Source organism: Bos mutus, chromosome 1 (genome assembly GCF_027580195.1).
Source record: "Bos mutus isolate GX-2022 chromosome 1, NWIPB_WYAK_1.1, whole genome shotgun sequence".
NCBI classification, from domain to species: domain Eukaryota; kingdom Metazoa; phylum Chordata; class Mammalia; order Artiodactyla; family Bovidae; genus Bos; species Bos mutus.
In genome coordinates, this window is record NC_091617.1 from 151,249,546 (window position 1) to 151,273,513 (window position 23,968).

General features: G+C 40.8%; 2 protein-coding genes across 14 annotated transcripts in view; one reads left to right on the forward strand and one right to left on the reverse strand.

The window, feature by feature from the left end:
* The window catches only part of VPS26C (VPS26 endosomal protein sorting factor C), a 69,460-nt gene extending 62,822 nt beyond the window's left edge, over positions 1 to 6,638 (forward strand). Inside the window, exon 9 of the mRNA XM_070377489.1 lies at positions 6,514 to 6,638. The gene's annotated coding sequence lies outside the window, so the exon portion shown is untranslated. The remainder of the gene's footprint in view (positions 1 to 6,513) is intronic.
* TTC3 (tetratricopeptide repeat domain 3) overlaps positions 1 to 23,968 on the reverse strand; it is a 129,788-nt gene that overhangs the window by 4,796 nt on the left and 101,024 nt on the right. For 10 of the 13 annotated variants that reach the window (XM_070377423.1, XM_070377454.1, XM_070377477.1 and 7 more), the window contains 9 exons: positions 18,581 to 18,720; positions 16,193 to 16,261; positions 15,391 to 15,487; positions 13,616 to 13,716; positions 10,980 to 11,070; positions 6,854 to 6,955; positions 4,626 to 4,963; positions 2,571 to 2,697; positions 2,265 to 2,399 (listed from right to left, as the gene is read on the reverse strand). In XM_070377423.1, the coding sequence (XP_070233524.1) occupies positions 2,265 to 2,399; positions 2,571 to 2,697; positions 4,626 to 4,963; positions 6,854 to 6,955; positions 10,980 to 11,070; positions 13,616 to 13,716; positions 15,391 to 15,487; positions 16,193 to 16,261; positions 18,581 to 18,720 (1,200 nt within the window). The other 3 variants (XM_070377445.1, XM_070377439.1, XM_070377460.1) reach the window with 2 other exon arrangements.

A 23,968-nucleotide genomic window follows, 5' to 3' on the forward strand; every position in this document is an offset into this window, starting at 1 on the left:
GAGGAACCTGGCCCCAAAGGGAGGCTCCAGGAACTGTCAGAAAGTGAGTGAATGCAGCCCCGGCAGTGGGTGATGGCCAGGGAGTAGGGTCGGGGCAGCGCCTGAAGGCTGTGAATCCCTGAACTGCTGAACAGGGTTTTCTGTCCCTCTCAGGGCACTGCAGCCACCACCAGGCACCAGACAGTGATGGGACAGATGCGATCTCACTCCCCTCCCCTCCCCTCTGTGGCCCCCAGGGAAGGGTCTGGGAAAACTGGAGGCAAGAGCCCTGGGGGAAATGGCAGGTCAAGGCCTCTGCAAGGTGGCCTTGACCTGCCACTTTCCAATGTAGGAGGCCTGTGCTCAATCCCTGGGTTGGGAAGATCCCCTGGGGGAGGGCATGGCAACCCACTCCAGTATTCTTGCCTGGAGACTCTCCTATGGACAGAGGGGCCTGGGGAGCTACAATCCATGGGGCTGCAGGGAGTCGGACACAACTGAGTGACTAACCACAGCACAGCACAAAGTTTAGAAAAAAAGACAGCTATTACTTCCCAACATGATAATTCAGCACAATGTATTTCTAAGTGAAAAAGTAAAAAGAAAACAAATGCATGTACATGGTTTTGACTATATTCACATATACACAAATAAAAAAAAAAGAGTTCAGAAAAAATGCATACCAATATGATAATAATACTGGTTACCCTTAGAGGGTGGGTTTTGGGTTCTTTATATGTTCTTTTTATTTGGACCTTCTATTAAGAACCACATTACTTCTGTGGTTTTGTGGTTAAAAATACAAAACATCGTTACTTTAAAAAAAAAAAAAACAACCTATGATTAGCAAATTAAGTCCTGGTTTCAATACATATTTTTCTTATAAGTCAGCTTTCACGTCTTTATTACCATGAACCGTGAAGCAGAAAGTAATCTCACCTTGAAAGGTGATTATGGTCTATCTTGGTGTGGCCAATAAGTGTGCGAGTGTGCATGTGCACACACACACACACACACACACAAATCAGTGAGAATGCTGAGAAGCTGGTCTGGTTGTTGGACCACAGAGCACATAACCAGCTGGAACACCCCTGAGAGGGAGAGGATTCCTGCTTGGCAGGAATGCTCTGCACGGTATAAGCTTTCTCAGTGGTGGCGGCGGTGGGGGGGTACCCTCTGGCACCCAAGTGTATGTGACGAGGAAAATCTCTGAGGGCTGGTGGAAAGTGAAAATGTATGGGAGGGACAAAAACAGGTTCACAGAAGGAGGCACAGCCCAGGTCGGGTCAGCGAACCAGCGCTCTCCGTGCAGTCCTGCCGACCCCACTCTGCCTACAGCTCTTCTCATTGTACTTTCACCTGAAGTTGGACAGAAGGGGAAGATGTGATCCATGCCAGAATCCTCCTGGGGCCCACGGCTGGGAGCCACCCAGGGGCCCGCCTCCCTACCACCCACATGTTCAGCGCCTACTGCATGGTCCCCAGTGTGTGAGGTCCGTGTGGGCGAGGACAGGGGATTACACGCCGCACACACAAATCAAAGGAAGGAACGCCGGCCAGAAGCATGAGTCATCAGTGCCTTGGTTTCCTCATTCATAAAGACAGTTATAATACCTTATCAACTGAGATCATAGATATAATGGTATTTTATAGAAAGTTCTATGTAACTAACATTCTCATTGTCTAAAAGGACAATAAACAATTTAAATGAGTATATCAAATAAGAGCAACCTCAGCCCATTTCAGCATGCCCCCAACCCCCGTCCCCAGGCACGTGATGGGGAGAAGAGGGAAGCAGCCAGTCTGTTCCGGGAACAGTACGTGGCCCTGCTAACCCCACCATAGGACTTCATCAGACAACAACCACAACAAGCAGATATGATCCCAGCTCACAGTGCTGTTAGCGATGAAACCAAGTTCGTGTGATTCCAAAGCCTATGGTCGCCTAGAAGAAAACCGGCCAAAAATGAATTCTGCCAACTATTCACACTTGACGTGAGGAACGGATCTGACCGTCTACAGGCCCCATGTCCATGGTGTGGCCACTGCACCTCTTGTCCCCACATGCAGGGGCCCTGAAGTCCCTACAACAGTGGGGAGAACCTCGCTAGTCACTGGCTCCTCTAACCGAACACTCAAGTCACCTAAACGTGGCTTCTAACGGAAGCTCAAAGAAAGTCCATCGAGAAAAGAAAAACATGAGGCTACATCATGGACTAACAGCTGTTTTCTTTCCGCTCTTCACAGAACAGAGGGAACGCCACGGTCATGCACACAGCACTCACAGGGACGTCCTCGGTCCTCGGCCCCCTGGTTTCGGGCGATGCTCCGACAGGCATGGAGGGCGGGTCCTGGGCGGCCCTGGGCACAGCAACAGCAGAGCTGGGTGCAGACAGCCTCCAGCCCTTTCCTGGACTTGGCTGCGGCCAGAATGTACAGCAGGGAAGCAAGTTCAGTCACTCAAAACATGCACACTGTCTACTGCATTGCTCCCCATCTTTTGTTGGAAGCATTTTATCCCACAATTCTCACATTTTATAAATAAATAGGAAGAAAGTGGAGTATATAATGAATTTAAATGAAACACTGACCTTTTTCTTTCTTTCTTCATCAAGGACGTGTTCTGTCACTCTTTGCACAATTTCGTCAATACTCAATCCAGACAGAGAGGTCTTGTTTTTGTTTCTAACTTTTTTAATAAAACCAGCAAGCTCCGTGCTGAAAGGGAAAGTGGGGAAGTCAAGACAAAGTCAAAGTTTTCTACTGTGAAGAAATATTATGTCCAGTATCAACCCAGCAGCTGAAAAGAAATGAAATCAAATACACAAATAATTCATTTGTAAACAACAGTAACTGTATGTAAAAGCAGCTAAATCACTCTTCCAAAAAAAAAGCATTATGAAAATTTCAACATTATTCCTAAAATATTTGTTTTAATAGATTTTCAAAGTAATAGTGTACCTGACAGATCCACTTCAGATCTCCTTCCCTACTTAGAAACCTGACTTCTTAAGAGCCTGGACATACTGTAGCTTTAAGCAAAATCACTGAATGATCACACACCACTGGATCTGACTTGAAATCAATAAAATCTCTAAGAACAAACTATTTTTTTACTTCCTCCCTTTAAAAATCTAACTGACAAAGTTTTCAAAGTTTTCCTGTATTTTTCATAGGTAGCAGCAGATGTGATTATATCATTAATCAACAGCAACTTGGTATCTTACAGCACTAATACCTCATATGCTTTAACTTGCAGAAAAGCAAGTTAACATAAGCAACATATGTTTATTCTGCCAAATTTAGACAGGACGGCAAACAATTTTATTCGTAAGGTACTTCTGGTAATTACAACGACTATTTTTACTAACTTGCGTGGTAATTGCTCTTGAGAGAACTTAAAATGCTTCTCAAACTTAGGCTAAATATGTCTACGTGCAGACAAGATACACTTACTTCCAAGTGGCCAGGGCTCCACTGACAAATGCAAAACATTAATTCTGGCCAATCATAATTAACCACTGTGTTTCAGAAGTTCATCCCAGAGACTATGACTAATACTGTGTCAAAGACAGAAGTAACACGGGAGGTGTGGAGGATCATTCCTGGATGTGGATTCCTCTCTTCTGTGATGTATCCCTGAGACATTCCCTCCACTTCACCTCCCTCTGGCCTGAGACAAGGAGTCCCTCTGCCCCCTCGTACCCATCTGGAGAGTGAGGTCAGAGGTCGATGCAGGAGCACTACTGAAGTGCCCAACTGATGACTCTGGCTGCCTTAGTTAAAAGCAGCTCTCCCCATCTGCAGCAACATGGATGGACCTCGAGGCTGTCCTACTGAGTGACGTCAGTCAGAGAAAGACAAACATCGTAGGACATTGCTTATAGGCAGAAACTAAAAAAACGGTACAAATGAACTTACAAAACAGAAAGAGTCACAGATGTGAAACTTATGGTTACCTTGGGGGAAGGGGGGATGGATAAACTGGGACATTAGGATTGACATATACACGCTACTATACATAAAGCAGATAATTAATAAGGACCTACTACACAGCACAGGGAGCTCTACTCAATACTTTGAAATGACCCACATGGAAAAGAATCTATAGGAGTGGATACATGTGTGTGTCTAACTGATTCACGTTGTTTATTTACAGCAGATACTAACACATATTGTAAAGCAGCTCTCCCTACCTCTCCCTCTACAACATGCTCACACACCTTACTCACTGGCAAACCGTATCCAGTCTCTTCACCTCACACCTCTAACAAATCAGAGGGGCTGTTCAACAAAGTGTAAGTGGCTGCTGCCTTCTTTGATATATGTGAGTTTTTTTCCCCCCAAAATATAAAACTAATGTTTGAAGTTCATTTATTGATTCCATAATTAGTGCTGGAGCATGTTACTGAGTTCATCCAAATCTTAGCAAACTGCCATGGGTTCTGATGAATGTGGATTAATCTGTTTGAAAATGCTCACTTTTATGTTTACGAAAGGAAGACAAATGCAATGCTTGTCCTTCTGAGTAAAATAATTGCACGGTCCTTTCTACTTCAGCTCCTAATTGGCCAAACTGTTATCTGATCAGGAAACATCAGTTCAATAAAGCATTTAGCAGTGCTGCTGACATTTTAGATTCGTACCTGCTGTAACACGGGAACACCACCAACAGGTGCTCAATAATGCTATTGAACGGCTTCTTTGGAGACTGGCTTGAATGAGTGGCACGCTCTGGAGCAGCAGGTAACTTCTGATCAGCCACTGGGCCTGGTTCTGGCCCAGCTGCCTGGCCAGCACCCTCATGCTCTGGCAGCTGGGGGGCTTTCTGACTGCAGGAGGGCAACTCCACTGGGCTGTCAGCTGCAGAGCCCAGACTTGACTCCTCAGGAGCTGCTGTCTGGTCTCCGGTCCCATGACTTGTAGAAGTGGAGGGACCTTGACCATCCTGGCCTGAAGACTCAGGAAGTAATTTAGGATGAATCTGGGAGGAATACACCACAAAAGCTGATCACTAAGAGTTAGATCCATGAACAAAGACTAATGATTAAGCGCAACTATAATGAATCCTGCTTGCTGAAGTGCACAGAACTTGAACTATAACAAATTAAATGTTGTTGTCCTTAAAAGTCACTGGTAACTGTCTCTCTCAAAACAAGCTGTTCAGGGCTCCACACTGCCAGGCCCTGCTGGGCTCTCCCAGAAGCTCTGCGGTCCACATCGAAGGGCTGAGGCCCCTCATGTTGTCAGAGCTCCAGTCTGCACCCCAGGCTACCCTCTCTCACGCCTCCATGACTGCGTGCTTGTTGCGAATAATACCCCCTTTTTAAACAATTCCAGTCTAGAATACCTTCCCGAGATCCAAACCTCCTAACAGGCAGCTTCCCTTGGGTGATTCCAAGGGCACTCAAGCTCTGTGTCTGCAAACGCAGCCTCCGGGCAGGCTTCCTCACCTGCTCTTCCTCTGGTGCCACCTGACACAGACCAGATCTGGCGTCCACTCCCTGACACACTCACGCTGAGCCCTGACCGCAAAGACAGCGCCTCTTTCAGCTGACCACCTGAACACTGGACGGCTCTCCTCCCTCCAGCCCCGCTGCCCCTCTCACCGGGCCCAGCAGGGACAGCTAGCTGCACCCGATCCGCTGCACATCCCTTGCGCGGGCCCCTGTCCCACCAGGTCTCCACACTGCAGTCAGGCTGACGTCATTTCCTAACTGGAAACCTACACTGGCTGCTCAGTGACCTGAGGGGAAGTCCACACTGCAGAGCACACCTTATGGAATACGGCTCCCTTTGTTCTGGCCTGTGGGTACGGTATCACAATCTTTTCCCTACAGTCCCCTTTGTCTTAGTGAACTTCTTTCACAGCTGTGAAAGGTGTTCTTTTTCTAGCCTCCAAATGTGCTATTTCCTCCATCTGAACATTCTGACCCTGAAACTTCACACCACACAGCCCTCCTCACGCGCGCGCACACACACACACTCTCTCCTTCCTTCTGCCTGGTGAACTATTCCAGATCTCTGGCTCACTGAGACCTCCAGCAAGGGAGCTTCTGCCAAGGCCTAAGCCTCAGGGTTAAGTTAGTTTCCCCTAACTTCTGCTGCCATGGCATTCTATGTTCTTGGAGCACTTTGCTTATAATTATGGGCTTGAAGTCACTCCCAAACCCATGTGCATTCTGAGGGCACAGACCGCATCTAATCCTGATCACCACTAAATATCCGACGAATGAACAGCAGAGACGTGACACACACAGTAAACCGTTTTTAGGGGTTCTTATCATTCAAGCCCCTGGCACACTGAGAGTTCCCAAGGTTTTCAATTTTAAAATTCTTCTGAGTCATTTATAAAATCACGTAAGCTAGAATTAAAAATTAACAGTAAAATATTCTACTGAGAGTTCATGCTTTTCCCCCTCTGTATGTGTTGTAAGAACTTGAAAACACTGGTGCTCAATAGAATATTTTACTCAGTTCAAGGTGGCTAACCTTTTTAATGTTTTAAATCTTTTTTTATTTCTATTTTTGCAGATGAATCCACAGTAAATTTGAATATTAAGAGTGCATAGTATTGAGAAGAAAAACACTTTCAAGATCAGCTTCTGACTGCAGCTCCAGAGCCTACTACCTTAGTTGAGGCTGAACGCATAGACGGAAGGGTCATGGGGTGAGGGGTGAACGAGAGCCACTCTGATGAAGGCTTCACCTAGCACCTGATGAAAACAGTGAGGTAATTATTCACCGAGCTCACGCCCACTCCCAAACCAGTAACAACAAACTACTTTTAGCCAGTTATTAAAGAAATTGTGCCTCACTCCTTTTTGGTTCTGTTTCCTTCAAAAAAGAAAAAAAAGAGATGTAACAGACTCACCGTGTTACAGGTAGGAAATGAAAGCTCAGAAATCTGCACTTTAGGAAGTTCACTGAGCTGAGAACCATTTTTAATTGCCTGAATTTGTTCTTCAAACTGAGACTGTAGGTAGAAAGGAAAGTGTTAAGTTTTTCTAACAAATTCTAAGGAAAACCACAACTGTCCATTAATACTGTTTTCCCCCTTACTATACATATATAACAAATGTTCAATCATTTCCCAAGAAATATAACTAGGATGCAAGGTTACTTCTTGAAAGGAAGAAGTTCCTAATTGATATCTATAGGACATTTCATCCCAAAACAATGAATTTCACCTTTTTTCTCAAGCGCACATGGAACCTTCTCCAGGACAGATCACATCCTGGGCCATAAAGCTAGCCTTGGTAAATTCAAAAAAATAGAAATCATTCCAAGCATCTTTTCTGACCACAACGCAGTAAGATTAGATCTCAATTACAGGAGAAAAACTATTAAAAATTCCAACATATGGAGGATGAACACCCTGCTGAATAACCAACAAATCACAGAAGAAATCAAAAAAGAAATCAAAATTTGCATAGAAACGAATGAAAATGAAAACACAACAATCCAAAACCTGTGGGACACAGTAAAAGCAGTCCTAAGGGGAAAATTCATAGCAATACAGGCACACCTCAAGAAACAAGAAAAAGTCAAATAAATAACCTAACTCTACACCTAAAGCAACTAGAAAAGGAAGAAATGAAGAACCCCAGGGTTAATAGAAGGAAAGAAATCTTAAAAATTAGAGCAGAAATAAATGCAAAAGAAACAAAAGAGACCATAGCAAAAATCAACAAAGCCAAAAGCTGGTTCTTTGAAAGGATAAATAAAATTGATAAACCATTAGCCAGACTCATCAAGAAACAAAGGGAGAAAAATCAAATCAATAAAATTAGAAACGAAAATGGAGAGATCACAAGAGACAACACAGAAACACAAAGGATCATAAGAGACTATTATCAACAATTATATGCCAATAAAATGGAAACGAGGAAGAAATGGACAAATTCTTAGAAAAGTACAACTTTCCAAAACTCGACCAGGAAGAAATAGAAAACCTTAACAGACCCATCACAAGCACGGAAATTGAAACTGTAATCAAAAATCTTCCAGCAAACAAAAGCCCAGGTCCAGACGGCTTCACAGCTGAATTCTACCAAAAATTTAGAGAAGAGCTAACACCTATCCTGCTCAAACTCCTCCAGAAAATTGCAGAGGAAGGTAAACTTCCGAACTCATTCTATGAGGCCACCATCACCCTAATACCAAAACCTGACAAAGATCCCACAAAAAAAGAAAACTACAGGCCAATATCACTGATGAACATAGATGCAAAAATCCTAAACAAAATTCTAGCAATCAGAATCCAACAACATATTAAAAAGATCATACACCATGACCAAGTGGGCTTTATCCCAGGGATGCAAGGATTCTTCAATATCCGCAAATCAATCAATGTAATACACCACATTAACAAATTGAAAAACAAAAACCATATGATTATCTCAATAGATGCAGAGAAAGCCTTTGACAAAATTCAACACCCATTTATGATAAAAACTCTCCAGAAAGCAGGAATAGAAGGAACATACCTCAACATAATAAAAGCTATATATGACAAACCCACAGCAAACATTATCCTCAATGGTGAAAAATTGAAAGCATTTCCTCTAAAGTCAGGAACAAGACAAGGGTGCCCACTTTCACCATTACTATTCAACATAGTTTTGGCCACAGCAATCAGAGCAGAAAAAGAAATAAAAGGAATCCAAATTGGAAAAGAAGAAGTAAAACTCTCACTATTTGCAGATGACATGATCCTCTACATAGAAAACCCTAAAGACTCCACCAGAAAATTACTAGAATTAATCAATGATTATAGTAAAGTTGCAGGATATAAAATCAACACACAGAAATCCCTTGCATTCCTGTACACTAATAATGAGAAAACAGAAAGAGAAATTAAGGAAACAATTCCATTCACCATTGCAACAAAAAGAATAAAATACTTAGGAATATATCTACCTAAAGAAACTAAAGACCTATATATAGAAAACTATAAAACACTGGTGAAAGAAATCAGAGAGGACACTAATAGATGGAGAAATATACCATGTTCATGGATTGGAAGAATCAATACAGTGAAAATGAGTATACTACCCAAAGTAATTTATAGATTCAATGCAATCCCTATCAAGCTACCAACAGTATTCTTCACAGAGCTAGAACAAATAATTTCACAATTTGTATGGAAATACAAAAAACCTCGAATAGCCAAAGCGATCTTGAGAAAGAAAAATGGAACTGGAGGAATCAACCTACCTGACTTCAGGCTCTACTACAAAGCCACAGTTATCAAGACAGTATGGTACTGGCACAAAGACAGAAATATAGATCAATGGAACAAAATAGAAAGCCCAGAGATAAATCCACGCACATATGGACACCTTATCTTTGACAAAGGAGGCAAGAATATACAATGGATTAAAGACAATCTCTTTAACAAGTGGTGCTGGGAAATCTGGTCAACCACTTGTAAAAGAATGAAACTAGAACACTTTCTAACACCATATACAAAAATAAACTCAAAATGGATTAAAGATCTCAACGTAAGACCAGAAACTATAAAACTCCTAGAGGAGAACATAGGCAAAACACTCTCTGACATACATCACAGCAGGATCCTCCCAGAATATTGGAAATAAAAGCAAAAATAAACAAATGGGACCTAATTAAACTTAAAAGCTTCTGCACATCAAAGGAAACTATTAGCAAAGTGAAAAGACAGCCTTCAGAATGGGAGAAAATAATAGCAAATGAAGCAACCGACAAACAACTAATCTCAAAAATGTACAAGCAACTCCTACAGCTCAACTCCAGAAAAATAAATGACCCAATCAAAAAATGGGCCAAAGATCTAAATAGACATTTCTCCAAAGAAGACATACAGATGGCTAACAAACACATGAAAAGATGCTCAACATCACTCATTATCAGAGAAATGCAAATCAAAACCACTATGAGATACCATTTCACACCAGTCAGAATGGCTGCGATCCAAAAGTCTACAAATAATAAATGCTGGAGAGGGTGTGGAGAAAAGGGAACCCTCTTACACTGTTGGTGGGAATGCAAACTAGTACAGCCACTATGGAGAACAGTGTGGAGAATCCTTAAAAAACTGGAAATAGAACTGCCTTATGATCCAGCAATCCCACTGCTGGGCATACACACTGAGGAAACCAGAAGGGAAAGAGACACGTGTACCCCAATGTTCATCGCAGCACTGTTTATAATAGCCAGGACATGGAAGCAACCTAGATGTCCATCAGCAGATGAATGGATAAGAAAGCTGTGGTACATATACACAATGGAGTATTACTCAGCCATTAAAAAGAATACATTTGAATCAGTTCTAATGAGGTGGATGAAACTGGAGCCTATTATACAGAGTGAAGTAAGCCAGAAGGACAAACACCAATACAGTATACTAACGCATATATATGGAATTTAGAAAGATGGTAACGATAACCCTCTATACGAGACAGCAAAAGAGACACTGATGTATAGAACAGGCTTATGGACTCTGTGGGAGAGGGAGAGGGTGGCAAGATTTGGGAGAATGGCATTGAAACATGTGAAATGTCATGTATGAAACGAGATGCCAGTCCAGGTTCAATGCACAATGCTGGATGCTTGGACTGGTGCACTGGGACGACCCAGAGGGATGATATGGGGAGCGAGGAGGGAGGAGGGTTCAGGATGGATTTTCTTTTAAAAATTTAGAAAAAAATAATTAATTAAAAAAAAAAAAGAAAGGAAGAAGTTCAAAATAACTGCAACTGTTAATTCTAACTAATTAACTCTAATATTACTCTATTAATTAGAATGCTCTAAGCCTTATTAAACATAACTTTGCTATCTTATCAAGGGCTGAGCTTAAATAGTTAAGAAGATAATGTTTCTTTCATGAAAAATTCTTAATTACAACAAAAAAAGTCTTTAACAGCCCAAAAAAGAAAGTTTCAGTATGACACTACCTCTTTTAGAGTTATAACCATCAGACAGATTTTGACAGAATGATAAAATACCATATAACTTACCTTTGCTTTCTCAATTTCTTCTCTAACATCAGAAAGAAACGATTCCCATGAATGTATGTCTGAGTCCATGTCAGAATACGCTGCCGAATCACTGAGAGAAGAGAAAAACATAAAACTGCTGATGTTCACTTGAAGACTTAAAAACTGAAAGCACTAAAGTACAAATGAAAATAAACATTTAAAGATAATGAGAGAAATATGATCATGCACACATAGCAAAAAAGATGATTTTTAAAGAACTGTGTATCTTACAAAGTCACTACACTTTAGGAAATATTATCAACTGATCTAACCCAAAGCCCAAAACTGGTGGACAGAGAGCATATATTCTCCTGAATTTTACCTTCTCTCCTCAAATTTGAAGATTAGACAATTCTTCAGTTGATATCTTCCTATTTAACATCAAAGGCTATCTCAGCATCAAAAACAAACCAAAAGTTGGCAGCCTGGATACATTCCAATAAAACCTTCATCCCTACTTCATTGTAAAACAAAGGGTGGGGTCTAACAGGCTACATTAAACTTCTCAGCACCTCATGAATCTGGTTTACTGAAAGTGACAGACAAGTTTTCTACTCCAATTGAGAAGATCACCACCACCAATCCGTGGTTATGTCTGTTCTCATACATCTTAAAGAAGAACCAGAACACTGCTTTCATGGCTTTCCTCTTTTGCCACCCTTTGGTGGAATGAGCAGAGTTAGCACAGACCCCCTAAGAAAGACCATCTGTATACCATGAGGCTTACTAAGGAGTCAATGCTATTAGATAAAGTGAGGCCTGAGATCTCTGTTTCCCAGATGCACGACAATCCAGACCCCTTGGCGTGCTGCACAGTGGCTACTGAACACCACACGATCTCACCTCAGCTGTATTAGTCCTGTAATCTGAATCAGCATACCAGTTTACCTTTAATCAGAAAGGTTTTCTGATGTGAAAAAAACTTAATCTTGAAAAAAGAAGAAAGAAAAAGAACTGTACATTAAAATTGCTTTTCCATGACCTGTACAATCTCTGGTTCAACACTGAGGGTTTGAAATTTAAATCAAAAAACACTAGGAATTAAAAAGTTAAAACCTGTGTGTGGAATATGATAAAAGAATCAGATGAAAAGTAATGTGCAAAAATCCATATAGAAAAGTGCTAAATCTAGACTGAAGGAGACTCTCTGGATTCTCATGGTAAACCTTATTTCAAAAAGAAAGCAAAATAAACAAAAACAGGTATAGATCATGGAGGGTTGAAAAATGAAAGAAAAGTGAAAGAAAGAGAAGTCACTCAGTCGTGTCCAATTCTGCGACCCCATGGACTGGAGCCTACAAGGCTCCTCTGTTCATGGGATTTTCCAGGCAAGAATACTGGAGTGGGTTGCCATTTCCTTCTCCAGGAGATCTTCCCGACCCAGGGATTGAACCCGGGTCTCCTGCGTTGTAGGCAGACGTTTTACAGTCTGAGCCACCAGGGAAGTTGAAAAACATGACCATATGTAAATATCTTTAAAAGCAACATTCCCACACTCTACTGGTTAGACTGTTAAGTAACTATTCTTATGGAAGGCAACTGTTGAAAAGCCTCAAAAATGTGATCTTCATTCCAGGAATTTATTCATTGCATGGAAATGACTAATAATTTAGCTATAAGGATATCTGCCCCAGTGCAGCTTTGAATAGCAAAATGTGCAAACAACCCAGCTCTCCCACTACAGTGCTATTTAATAAATCATGACACGGTCGTACACTGGACTACTATTCAACCTTTTAAAATTAGGTTGGAGAAATGTAATTACTGATATGAAAATGAGTTTCCTATATACTGCTTGGGCTTCCCTTTTAGCTCAGTCAGTAAAGAATATGCCTGCAATGTAGGAGACCTAGGTTCGATTCCTGGGTTGGGAAGATCTCCTGGAGGAGGGCATGGCAACCCACTCCAGTATTCTTGCCTGGAGAATCCCATGGACAGAGGAGCCTAGTAGGTTCCCAGACTATGGGGTCACAAAGTGTCAGATATGACTTAGCAACTAAACCACCACCATATATTACTTAGTGAAAAACTATATATAAATTTTCCTTTTTTTTTCCCCCCAAACCTTAATGGATTTACCCCAAAACTAAATTAACTAGTTACAGCTCAATTCAGAATTAGGATAATTTATAATTTTCTTGATATGTTTTGATTTTCCCATGATTGAACATGCGTTAATTATAATAACTATTAAAAATAAAGCCCCGTGGACTGCAAGGAGATTGAACCAGTCTACCCTAAAGGAAATCAGTCCTGAATATTCACTGGAAGGACTGATGTTGAAGCTGAAACTCCAATACTTTGGCCACCTGATGGGAAGAACTGACTCATTTGAAAAGACCCTGATGCTGGGAAAGATTGAAGGCAGGAGGAGAAGGAGATGACAGAGGATGAGATAGTTGGATGGCATCACCAACTCAATGGACATGAGTCTGAGTAAACTCTGGGAGTTGGTGATGGACAGGGAGGCCTGGCGTGGTGCAGTCCATGCAGTCACAAAGAGTTGGACACGACTGAGCGACTGAACTGAACTGAATATAATTTTTCCTCCAATCAGCCCTAATCTTTATTTCCTCAATAACAATTGTGGAAAGACACCTGTGACACCACAGTACCTGCTCATTAGCTTCAGATTCTTGAGAAACCTTTCGGCTTGTGACTCCATGGTCTGTAACTTACACACTTCCATGTCCTTCCAGTTTTCAAGCACAGATACCTACCATTAGATGAGAGACTGTAAGCATTTTCAAACAAACTATTTTAAAGCTATGAAAGCATTCTAAACCACTTTCAAGTTTCTCCTTAAATGACATATGATCAGAAGAGTGACCAGAATTTAACTATCATTTCTCTCAAGTGAACCTGAACTAAAACTTTTCGGACTACTCTGGTGGTCCACTGGCCATTGCCGGGGACATAGGTTTGACCCGTGGGTTTTGTGAGGATTCCACATGCCTTGGGGCAACTGGGCCTGTGCACGACAACTGCTGAGCCTGTGTGCTGCAACTACTGAAGCGTGAACTTCCAAAGCCTATGTTCCCCACCAAGAGACACCCCTGCTTGGGGCAACTAGAGAAAGCCCACATGCAGCAAGACTCAGCACAGCCCAAAATTAATTAACTAAAAAATAAACTTTAGAATAACAAAGTGATAGTAAAATTATATTCCTAGAGTGATACTTTCTTAGTTATGAAACTTTCCACAAGGCTTACTGCTCAAGCCATACAGAAGCACGGAGCTAGGTTACCTGAAAGTATACACCTGGTGTGCATAATCTAAGGTGCTGACCACAGTAAGCAGAGAGCCAGGACCCTGCAGAACAGTACCAAGGCTGCACCTATGGAATTTAAAGGCCTGGGAAGCAGACGAATGGGAGGGGAGGAGGGGATGGAGTGGAGTCTGGGACAAGCAGAGGCAAGCTATCACACAGACGGGCACACAGCAGGGTGCTGCTGCACAGCTCAGGGTAAGTTATTACCAGCAAGGGTAAGTTTTGAAAACTTTAGACTCTGGTTCCCCACACAAGCCAACTGGCCATGTGTGTCAAAGTCACTGCAGAAAATGTAGACTGGCGTTGCTTTAATTCAGGTGTCAGTAATCTTGACAGGGCCCACCAGGCAAAACTGCTTGTTAAATGGTGGTAAACGGGAACTGAGTGACTTGGGGACAGAGATGCAGGAAAAGGGTCCACAAAGCAGAAGTAAACACTGGCACTCTTTTTTCCTTCCTTCCTTTAGAAACGCAGCTGCATAGCTGACATTTCTTTTAAAGACCCATGTTTACAGACTGCATGAGTTAAGCTCTTCCTTACGTTTCTAAAATAATCGTAGACACATTTACTAATAAACAACATTTACTTTGCAAATTAGAAAAACAAAGGCAACCATGTTTCAGGAATTCAATAGAATATAGCCAGAGATAATTATTTTTGTCTCAGTAATTTCTCATATAGTATACTGACTTTAGTATATATTCTTCCAGGGGGAGGAAAGAGAGTATATATTCTTAATAAGTATATTATTTCCAAGTTCCTTTTCCAGCACTGGCAAATAGGTTTTTTGGTTGGCTACTTCATGGTACATCACTTGATTAAATATAATGAAGCCATTAAAAGTACAGAGCATTGAAAATGACTGAATTGTGTTGAATAAGGAAAGCTAGTCACAAAACATGGTGTACACTCTATCATAAGATAAGCATAAAGGTAAAAAAATTTAAAGTTATAGGCAAGGAGAGAGTGGTTGTTTCAGGGAGGCAGGATTATGGGTGAAAGGATACCCCTCAGCCTCCACACTTCCCAGCAATGTTGTCCTGCTCATGTGTAATTAAACGCGGAGTAAACAAATGACACCCTGCCGAATCTGTCAGTCACCGAGTACTCCGGACTCACCTCTGCATCCACAGCCCTTTGAAGACTCTCTTCATAATGCTCTTTCCCTTTCTTTATACTCTCTTCTATTTTCATTTTCTCATTTGTAAATGTATTACTGCAAATATTAAAGAAAAAAAAAACTAACTGAAAAAAACATAACCAGCGAGCTCACAATCATGCCACAAACCAGATAATAGAACATCTTCCAGAGAAACTTCTTGCCCAATATTTGGCTACTTAATACAAGACTCATATGTGCCCTCTGCAAACGATCAAAGAAAATGAGAAATTAAAAGTAAGTTACTTGGTGGGAATGCTGTGAAATGGGTTCCCCATTTTTATGAAGTTAGGTGAAGTTTAACCTGATCATGTTAATAAACTTTACATACTGGCTTCCAATATGTACAAACATTATTTGCAGTAGTAAAGATTAAAAGGAAAGCTTTTTATAGGCTCATAACAAACATTCTTTAATAATTCTTTAATTGTAGAACAATGAACTACAATAGTTGAGACTGTTATTTCAAGTAACCTAAGTTTTTAAAATACATTTTTAGTTTCAGGTTAATTCAAAGGAAATGAAGAGTAATGAACAATGCTAAATTCAGGGCTTTTTATACTGACAATGAGAAATAAAAGTAGAAATCATAAAAATAAAGAAATTTATTTAAATATTAATAATAAAACAGAATTTTTTTAAAGAGAAACATTTAAAAGAAACATATAAGCAAAAATATATTTGGATGTCTAACTATATTTAGACTGTGCCTCTGATATTAAGAATATAATAGATACAAAAATAAATTTAAGCTTAATTTGCCTGATTTCAAGGGACTGATCCAGAAGTAATTCAAGTGCCTTTTCCTTTCCATCATTTTCCTGCGTATACCTGCAAAAGCATAATCACCAAATTTCAATCAATTTTCAAAGATTTTTAAAAGCACAATCTCACACAGTAAATTCTACATCCATGCAAACATTTCTTGATTTCTTTATATTTCATTTCTAGTATCTTCTAAATAGGCAAAGAATTTGGGTCCTTTTCCTTTTGGAAAAATTTCCCTTCTACACCTAGAGGGCAGATCGCCTTTTCTTCACTCTGCGTTGTGTGTCTATAGCACAGACCCCGTCTCAGTTCTGTGTCAGGAGCACCTCCAGCCAAGTGGTTGGTTCAATTTAAGACAGAAGAATAAGGTGTTGGGTCATCAACAGTGTAACATAGGTTCTCACTCAAAATGAAAACAGCCTTCTATTTTTTAAGCCAGAAACTGAAGTCCAATTACACACAGACACACACGCGCGAATCTGCATGCGCACATGCACACAGTAGGATAATTCTTCAAAACAAAGTGTGTAAATCTTTGACTCTTAATAAGCAATGCCCTGTACCAAGAGGGTTCTGTCTCTTTCATGCTCTCCTTTCACACCTTTTTAGTCATCTCTACTGGCTAAAAACCCGTTTCCACAAACTACCAATTTAAATCCCATTTCACCTCTTTCGTAAAACAGTTCCTCTAAGTTTTCAACACTGGGTAGCTTGTCATGGAATTTCTGCCTTCCTTCAACAATTATCTCTGACTTGTATCACTGCACCAACCATAAGCTCCTCGTGACCATTCATTTCTTAATGAATATCAACTGTGATCTAAAGTGTAGAAAAATCAATGAAATAACCTCATATACCTTTGTTGTTCTCTAAAAGAGCCAAAAAGTTTTAAGATCTAAATATAAAAATTTAGCTTTTTTTGGAAAGTACAAAAAGCATGAAGAAGCCGATAGCCTATCTTTAAACTACAAAAGAAAAAGGCAAAGAAATACACTAATAAAGGGAAAAGACAATAAAAAGATTATTCCTCAGCAGAAATGATTTTTATGATACCACAGAAAAAAATTTTATCAACAGTCTCAGTTTCATTTAGTCTAGTTTGACAGTATGTCTGAACTGAACATATGAAAAAATTAAAATATAAATACTCCAGAATTTTTGAGTAACTTAAAAATTAAGACTGTACTTGCTCAAACAGTAAGAGGTAAAAAGCTTTTTAGATTTCCATAAATGTGTTCTTCTAATGAAACTTTGAGCAAAATCAAAATTACATGACATATGCAGTATTTTCCATTTCATCATGCTTTATAAATGACTACTTAAAAACTGTCCAAAGGTTAAAGTTAGCAATACTCACAATGAAATTCACCTGACCACGGGGCACAGCAAGTGGACAAAACATAAATGCCCTGAACAGTGAGTGTGGCCAGTGGAGCCCCCAGAGAACCACGCCTCCCCTTATTAATGCCCTTCAATCTGGACCAGGCCTGCAACTTGCCCAAAACAACAAAATGTGGCGGAAGTGATGTTGATGGTTCCGGGCCTGAAGCTTCAGAGGGCCTGGTAGCTTCTACCTATGCACTCTTGGAAGCTCTTAGCCATCACACAGGAGGTGTGGCTACTGTGCTGGAGATAAAAGTCACATGAAGAAGTCACGTGGAGAGGAAGAAGCCCTGAAACTGCATAGAGAGAAAGAGGCCAAAATATTTCAGCCAACTCCCAACTAAACGCAGCCACAGGGGGAACCACTGACAAGACCAGTAGAAGGGTGGCCCAGCCAAGACAGCCCAGAATGAAAGATCCGGATCAAATTAAAATTAAGTTAATTTAAGCCAGCAAGCTTCAGGTATTTTGTTCAACAGTAGGTAGCAATTAAGCTGAGGAGTCATACAATTATTTATGGAAACAGGGGTTAGGAATGGATTGCACAGAATCTTAAAACAAACCTAGCCCATCTGACAACTGCCTGAATGTATATTACTGAATCCTTCGTATTATAGGACCAAATTTTACTAATTTAAAGATTCAGGGTGGAAGTAATAAATAAAATGATCACCACAGAATCTTGGTGCTGGACAGAAGCTTAGATCTAGACAAATCCCCTCATTTTACAACAAAGAAAAGGGGTCAAAGATAATGTTCAGAGAAAGAGGTGGTGTTCAGACCGGAAGTAACTTATTTATGTATAAATATGAAAGGTTTAGAAAAAACTGTAAGTGAGATAATTCCCAACAGATGTTCTTTAAAATGAAATGAGAACACTGTCTTAAAATTTTCACTTTACTTGATAGTCTGAAACTGAATACCAGAAAGGATAAAATAACCCAAAATATACCCAAATTAAAAATAAATGAAAATCATTTTCTTTCAAGTGTTACTCACATTTTGCTGGCATTTAACACCTTTTTCATTTTCTTCTTCAGTGCCTTTAGTCTTTCTTGGATTTCTTTTTTCTCCTGTTCCCATTTTTTAATTTCCTTGTTCAAATCTTCAAGGAACCAATCTAGTTCTGTCTTTGAGATCTAAAAACATTTTAGAAAGTATCTAAATAAATGGAAAGATTTACTTTTTCTTCTTTTTAAAAAGAGCCCGAGAGACTAGTGTTGGGGTGGTGAACTAGCTTAACCAATGACTACAGTTCCTCGGAACACACACTCAGGAGCTGGCTGTACGTGCTACCCCGGCCGAGCTTGGGACATGAAGTCACATAATACATAGCCTCAGCCCTCAAGTGAGGACAAGCAGAGACATGGCGGGATTCTCCAAATCAGTGCAATTTGATCTCTGTCTTCAGAGATGGGGCTGTCACATAGAGAATGGATTCCAAGTAGTGGGCATGGAGAGACAGAAGGTTAGAAGAGAAAGGCATGTCTGTACGGAATAGTACGAGGTGGAAGTTAGGACCTCAGGCGCCTGGGACACCTTGGGATAAAATGATCAGGGGCCTTATGAGCAATGCTGAGGAGTGTGGACCTCATCCTGCAGACAACAGGAAGCCAGTGATAGCTCTTCAGCAGGGCTGTGAGATGATGAGATTCTTATTTTAGAAAAATAACTGAAAGACACAGAGGCAGATCAGGGGAAAGAGGGTACATAAAGGTTAGACAAGAACAGCAGCTTTCTCGTTTTCTTGACTTTCTCTGATACTTTCTTATTGTGACCCACAACAGCAAATACATTTTAATCATGATCCCCAGCATTTAGTACATACATGTATGCATCTATATACACACAGAGCTGAAAACGCTGCCCTTACTTTCTGAGATGTTTTCCTATATTTTTATTCTATTATTAAGAACAATTTTAGTCACCATCACTAAACTGACTTCACAGCCCATTAGGAATTATAACCTTTAATGTCAAATACTCTGTATTAGAAGAAGATAAAATCTCACTGCAGTAGCCCAGGTGAGAGACAATGAGGATGACAGAGGTAACTAAAGGGATGATAAAAAGAAATAAAGGACACTTTAGAAGACTAGGATGGATAACAAGACCGTGTGTCCATGTGGATATATGATGTAAAGTGGAAGGCGACAGAATCTCTACCCTGGATGAATAACTAAACAAAATTCTATTAACAAAACAGAAGACTATGGAAGATATACAGGAGAGAAATCAACCTAGATAAGTATTTTTAAACAAATTTGAGTAAACAATAAAATATATATTAAGAACTCAATAATTTTGAACCTGCAATTATTTTGATGGGACAGAGAAGAAGTTTATAGGTGTCTGACAAAGACTATACATCCAAGGAATAAAATACTAAATTGAAATAACAAATAACCACCTTTCAACACAACCACAGAGAAAGGAGTAACGTATTTCTAAGTCCTGCTGATTTACACATTTGCCAACTGGCTCTTCTAGCACAGGTTAGCACACCATCAAGTCAGGTGTGTTTTGCTCCCCAAACACCTTTCCCAACGCGGGAAACTCCCACCTATTAACATACTACAATTTCAAAGTCTATTCACTAGTTCATTGGCTGTAACTTGGAATGCACTTCCCCATAGAAAGTTATATTAGAAACATCAGTTAAACAGCCAACATTTCTCTTCCAAGAAGCTCTCAGTTCCATTTGTAAGCTGAACAAAATGAGGTCTACAGTGTTAAAGAGGGCACATTCCCAGACCATGAGTCTATTTGACTGAGGAAGAAATAAATCTCCACCGGGTGCTGGGGCAGAACATGCGATGCTGAAGAGACAAAGAGGAAAGCGAAGGCTACCCTCTGAGACAGGTTTGAAAAGATTCATGTCCATCTTCACAGCCTCCTGCCTTTCTTCTGGTACTCAGTTTCACCCACTGGGGGCCCTTCTTTACTCTGCACCCTCAAGTTTCTCTGGACCCCTGATGTAAGCACCCCCCAGTCGAGGGCCTGCCCAGCACCCAGGCACACTTCACAACGTCTCTCCTCTCCTTCCTTTTCAATCTCTCACTCAGAGTGAGCCTGACAGCAGCACAGTACTACAAAGATCCACGTCGACTCGCCTGGAAGTATTCACACTTCACTCTTCAGCTTAAGTGATTCTCTAATCTACACAGAGTCAGCACGCATGTTTTATTTGGCAAGTCCAATACTTGTTTGTTTGCTTCTTAAAATACAAATGTGTTATCTCTGCCTGGTGATAAAGGCTATGGGGCTGCGATATCTGTCAGAATTTCAGGCCATGTGACAAAGAGAAATGAAACGCTGTATTCTGAGGCTCTGGATGGCTAGGTATACCACCACCTGAAACACAGCCTTCTCCGTCAGCTATCTTACGTAAGGGCTGCCTTTTGAAACTTCTTTGGAACCTACGAATTCTCTAAAAGTTTCATTCCAGTGTTTCAAAGTGTCATCTCTTCAATGTTAGCAGACAGGTAGTGCTGCTGCTGCTGCTGCTGCTAAGTCGCTTCAGTCGTGTCCGACTCTGTGCGACCCCAGAGACGGTAGTACACATGCCTGTAAATGCCAGTCATTTATAAATAAAATATACTCTGGACTACTATTTCTAACAATTACTGTACAAGTTAGGATGGAGCAGTATTTACAAGAAATAAAAAAGGAAATTTAAACTTCACTATTTTCCAGTTTGAAATTCTACTAGTATCAACGACTGCTTAGTGGTATCTCAATTTCATTTTTGCTTTAGGGACCCTTTCACGTCCCACCTCTGACCAGGTTCCCTATAATCTGACCTTCCTGCTTAGGCTTAGAATGTGGCCAGGTCACTGACGACAAGGGTTCAGCCATAGAAACTCAGGGTCTCCTCCTTCAGAGAGGACAGGGTACCCTGGAGCCAAGCTACACAGATTCCCTGGGAAATAATGGCTTCGAGTCAAAACGGGCACCGACTTAGAACATTCCGCCCTCATCAGCTTTAGACACCAGGGTTTTCGGATGTTCCTGGCAAGCAGATTCAATACCATGAATGTACCTCTGACCAGCCCAGGTCTCTCATGAATTTTAAGTCCTGCCTCAGGAGTAGGTTTGACTTCAGCGGCCTTGAGATGTGCAGGCCAACTGTTTTTAGGAAGAAGAGGTTCAACAGTTCGGTGACATTTCCTGCAGCCTGGGAACAGACCAACTCACACTTCCCTTGCGGCAACCTTGCTGATCTTGAATTTGCTGAGTCACTACTGTGACGGAGGTGACCACCATGCTTACCTGGCCTCACAAAGAGGGTGCTACATAAAAGTCCTGGAAGATCAGCACAGAGCCTGGCGCTTAAGGAGCATCCAATATAAATATCTGTCAAATGAAAGAATGAGTGCTATTTTCCACCACATACTAGCAGTAAATAAAGTAACAATCGTCACAGGACGTACAGGCCTGATGACTTTCCTGTAGGCTGATGGAATATGAAGACACAATTCAGTGAACTCAGTTCTGTAGGGGCCCAAGTACACGCTGTTGGGTAACACTGGCAGAGCTCCTAGTCTGCACACTGAGATCCATGGATGGCTAAGAAACAGTCCTCACTCTCAGGGGGATGATAGTGGGGGAAATATGCATGAAAGATAATTACTATACCATACACAAAAATAAACTCAAAGTGGATCACAGGCCTAAGTGGGGGAGCTAAAACTATAAAATTCTATAGAGCATAGGAGTAAATATTGCTGATCTTGGGTTTGACAGTGGTTTCTCACCTATGACATCAAAAGCATAAGAAACAAAAAAAAAAAAATTATAGAAACTCAACTATAGTGAAAATTTAGAATTTATGTGTTGCAAATGATAACATCAAGAAAGTGAAAAAGACAACCCACAGAATGGGGCATAGGAGAAGTAAATCTGCAAATATGGGAAGATGAGTGAAAATATTTCTAAATGATGTATTTGATAAGAAATTTGTACCCAGAATACATATATACGTAAGTGTGTGTGTGTGTATATATATATATATAGACTCTTAATTCAATATAAAAAACAAAAAATCCAATTAACAAGTGGGCAAAGGATTAAAACAGACATGTCTCACACTTTCCACATATATAAAAATAGACATTAAACACATATAAGATGCTCAACACCATTAGCCTTTGGGGAAACACAAATCAAAACTACAATGAGAAACCACTTTACACTCATTAGAAGAGCTAAAATAAAAAAGATGGATGATAGAAAGTGTTAATGAGAACACAGAGAGATTGGATCCCTTATACACTGCTGGTGGGAATATAAGATGGTGTGTCTGTTTTAGAATAGTCTGGTAGTTTCTCAAACTCTTAAATATGGAGTTAACAGATGACCTAGCATTTCCATTCCTAGGTATACATCCAAAAGAAATGAAAACATGTGTCCACACAAAAACTTGTACTCAGATATTCGTGTTTTTTGTAACAATCAAAAAATGAGAAGAATTCAAATGTTCATTTACAGATGAATGGGTTAATAAAATGTGATACGGCATACGACGGAATATTATTCAGCAGTAAAAAGAAATGAAGCACTGATCCATGTTACATGGACCGATGTACGTGGGTGGACCTTGAAAACGTTAAGCTAAGTGAAAGAAGGCACTCACAAAAGACCACGTATAGTTAAGTGTGATGCCATTTATACAAAACACCCAGAATGGGCAAATCCACAGAGTAAATCAGTGGTTGCCAAGGGCTGAGGGAGGGAGGGAGAACAGGGAGTGAGTGACTAGCAGTGGTTAGACTTCTTCTGGGGTGATAAAAATGTTCTAAACGTGGGTTGCAGTGACAGCTACACAACTCTGTGCCTATACTTGATCCTCGGCCTATGCTGGAAACACTGACCACACACTTTAAAGGGGTGAATTCTATGGCATGTGAACTACATCTCAATAAAGATGTTAACAAAATGACAATTGCTGTCCAATACAGTGACGTGGTCATTATCACTACTGCATTAACAAAGGCCTCTAACCAAGGCTGAGGTTCTGTCAGTGACTGCTTGCTCCACAGAGTGATGCCTGAGTTGGACCCAAAGGATGAGGGGTGAGCCAGGCATGGGGATGAGGAGGAAGGCAGTGCTGGGAAGAGGTCCAGAAGTGAGAAAACCACAGGACAAGCTCCACTACCCTTTAAGTGTACAGGACGATGCAGAGAACTGGCAAAGAAGAAGCTGGAGATGGAGGAACAACCAACCACAGGGGGGTTTCAAGCTCGTGGTGACTGCTGAGTGTTCATGAGTTACACACAGCACAAACCGACTGTGGCAGAGGGATGGCACACACAGCCCATCCTGCACCCTCCCTACATCTATACCCTCCGTCATGGGACGCTGGAGTTCCCTTCACTCAGGAGCGAG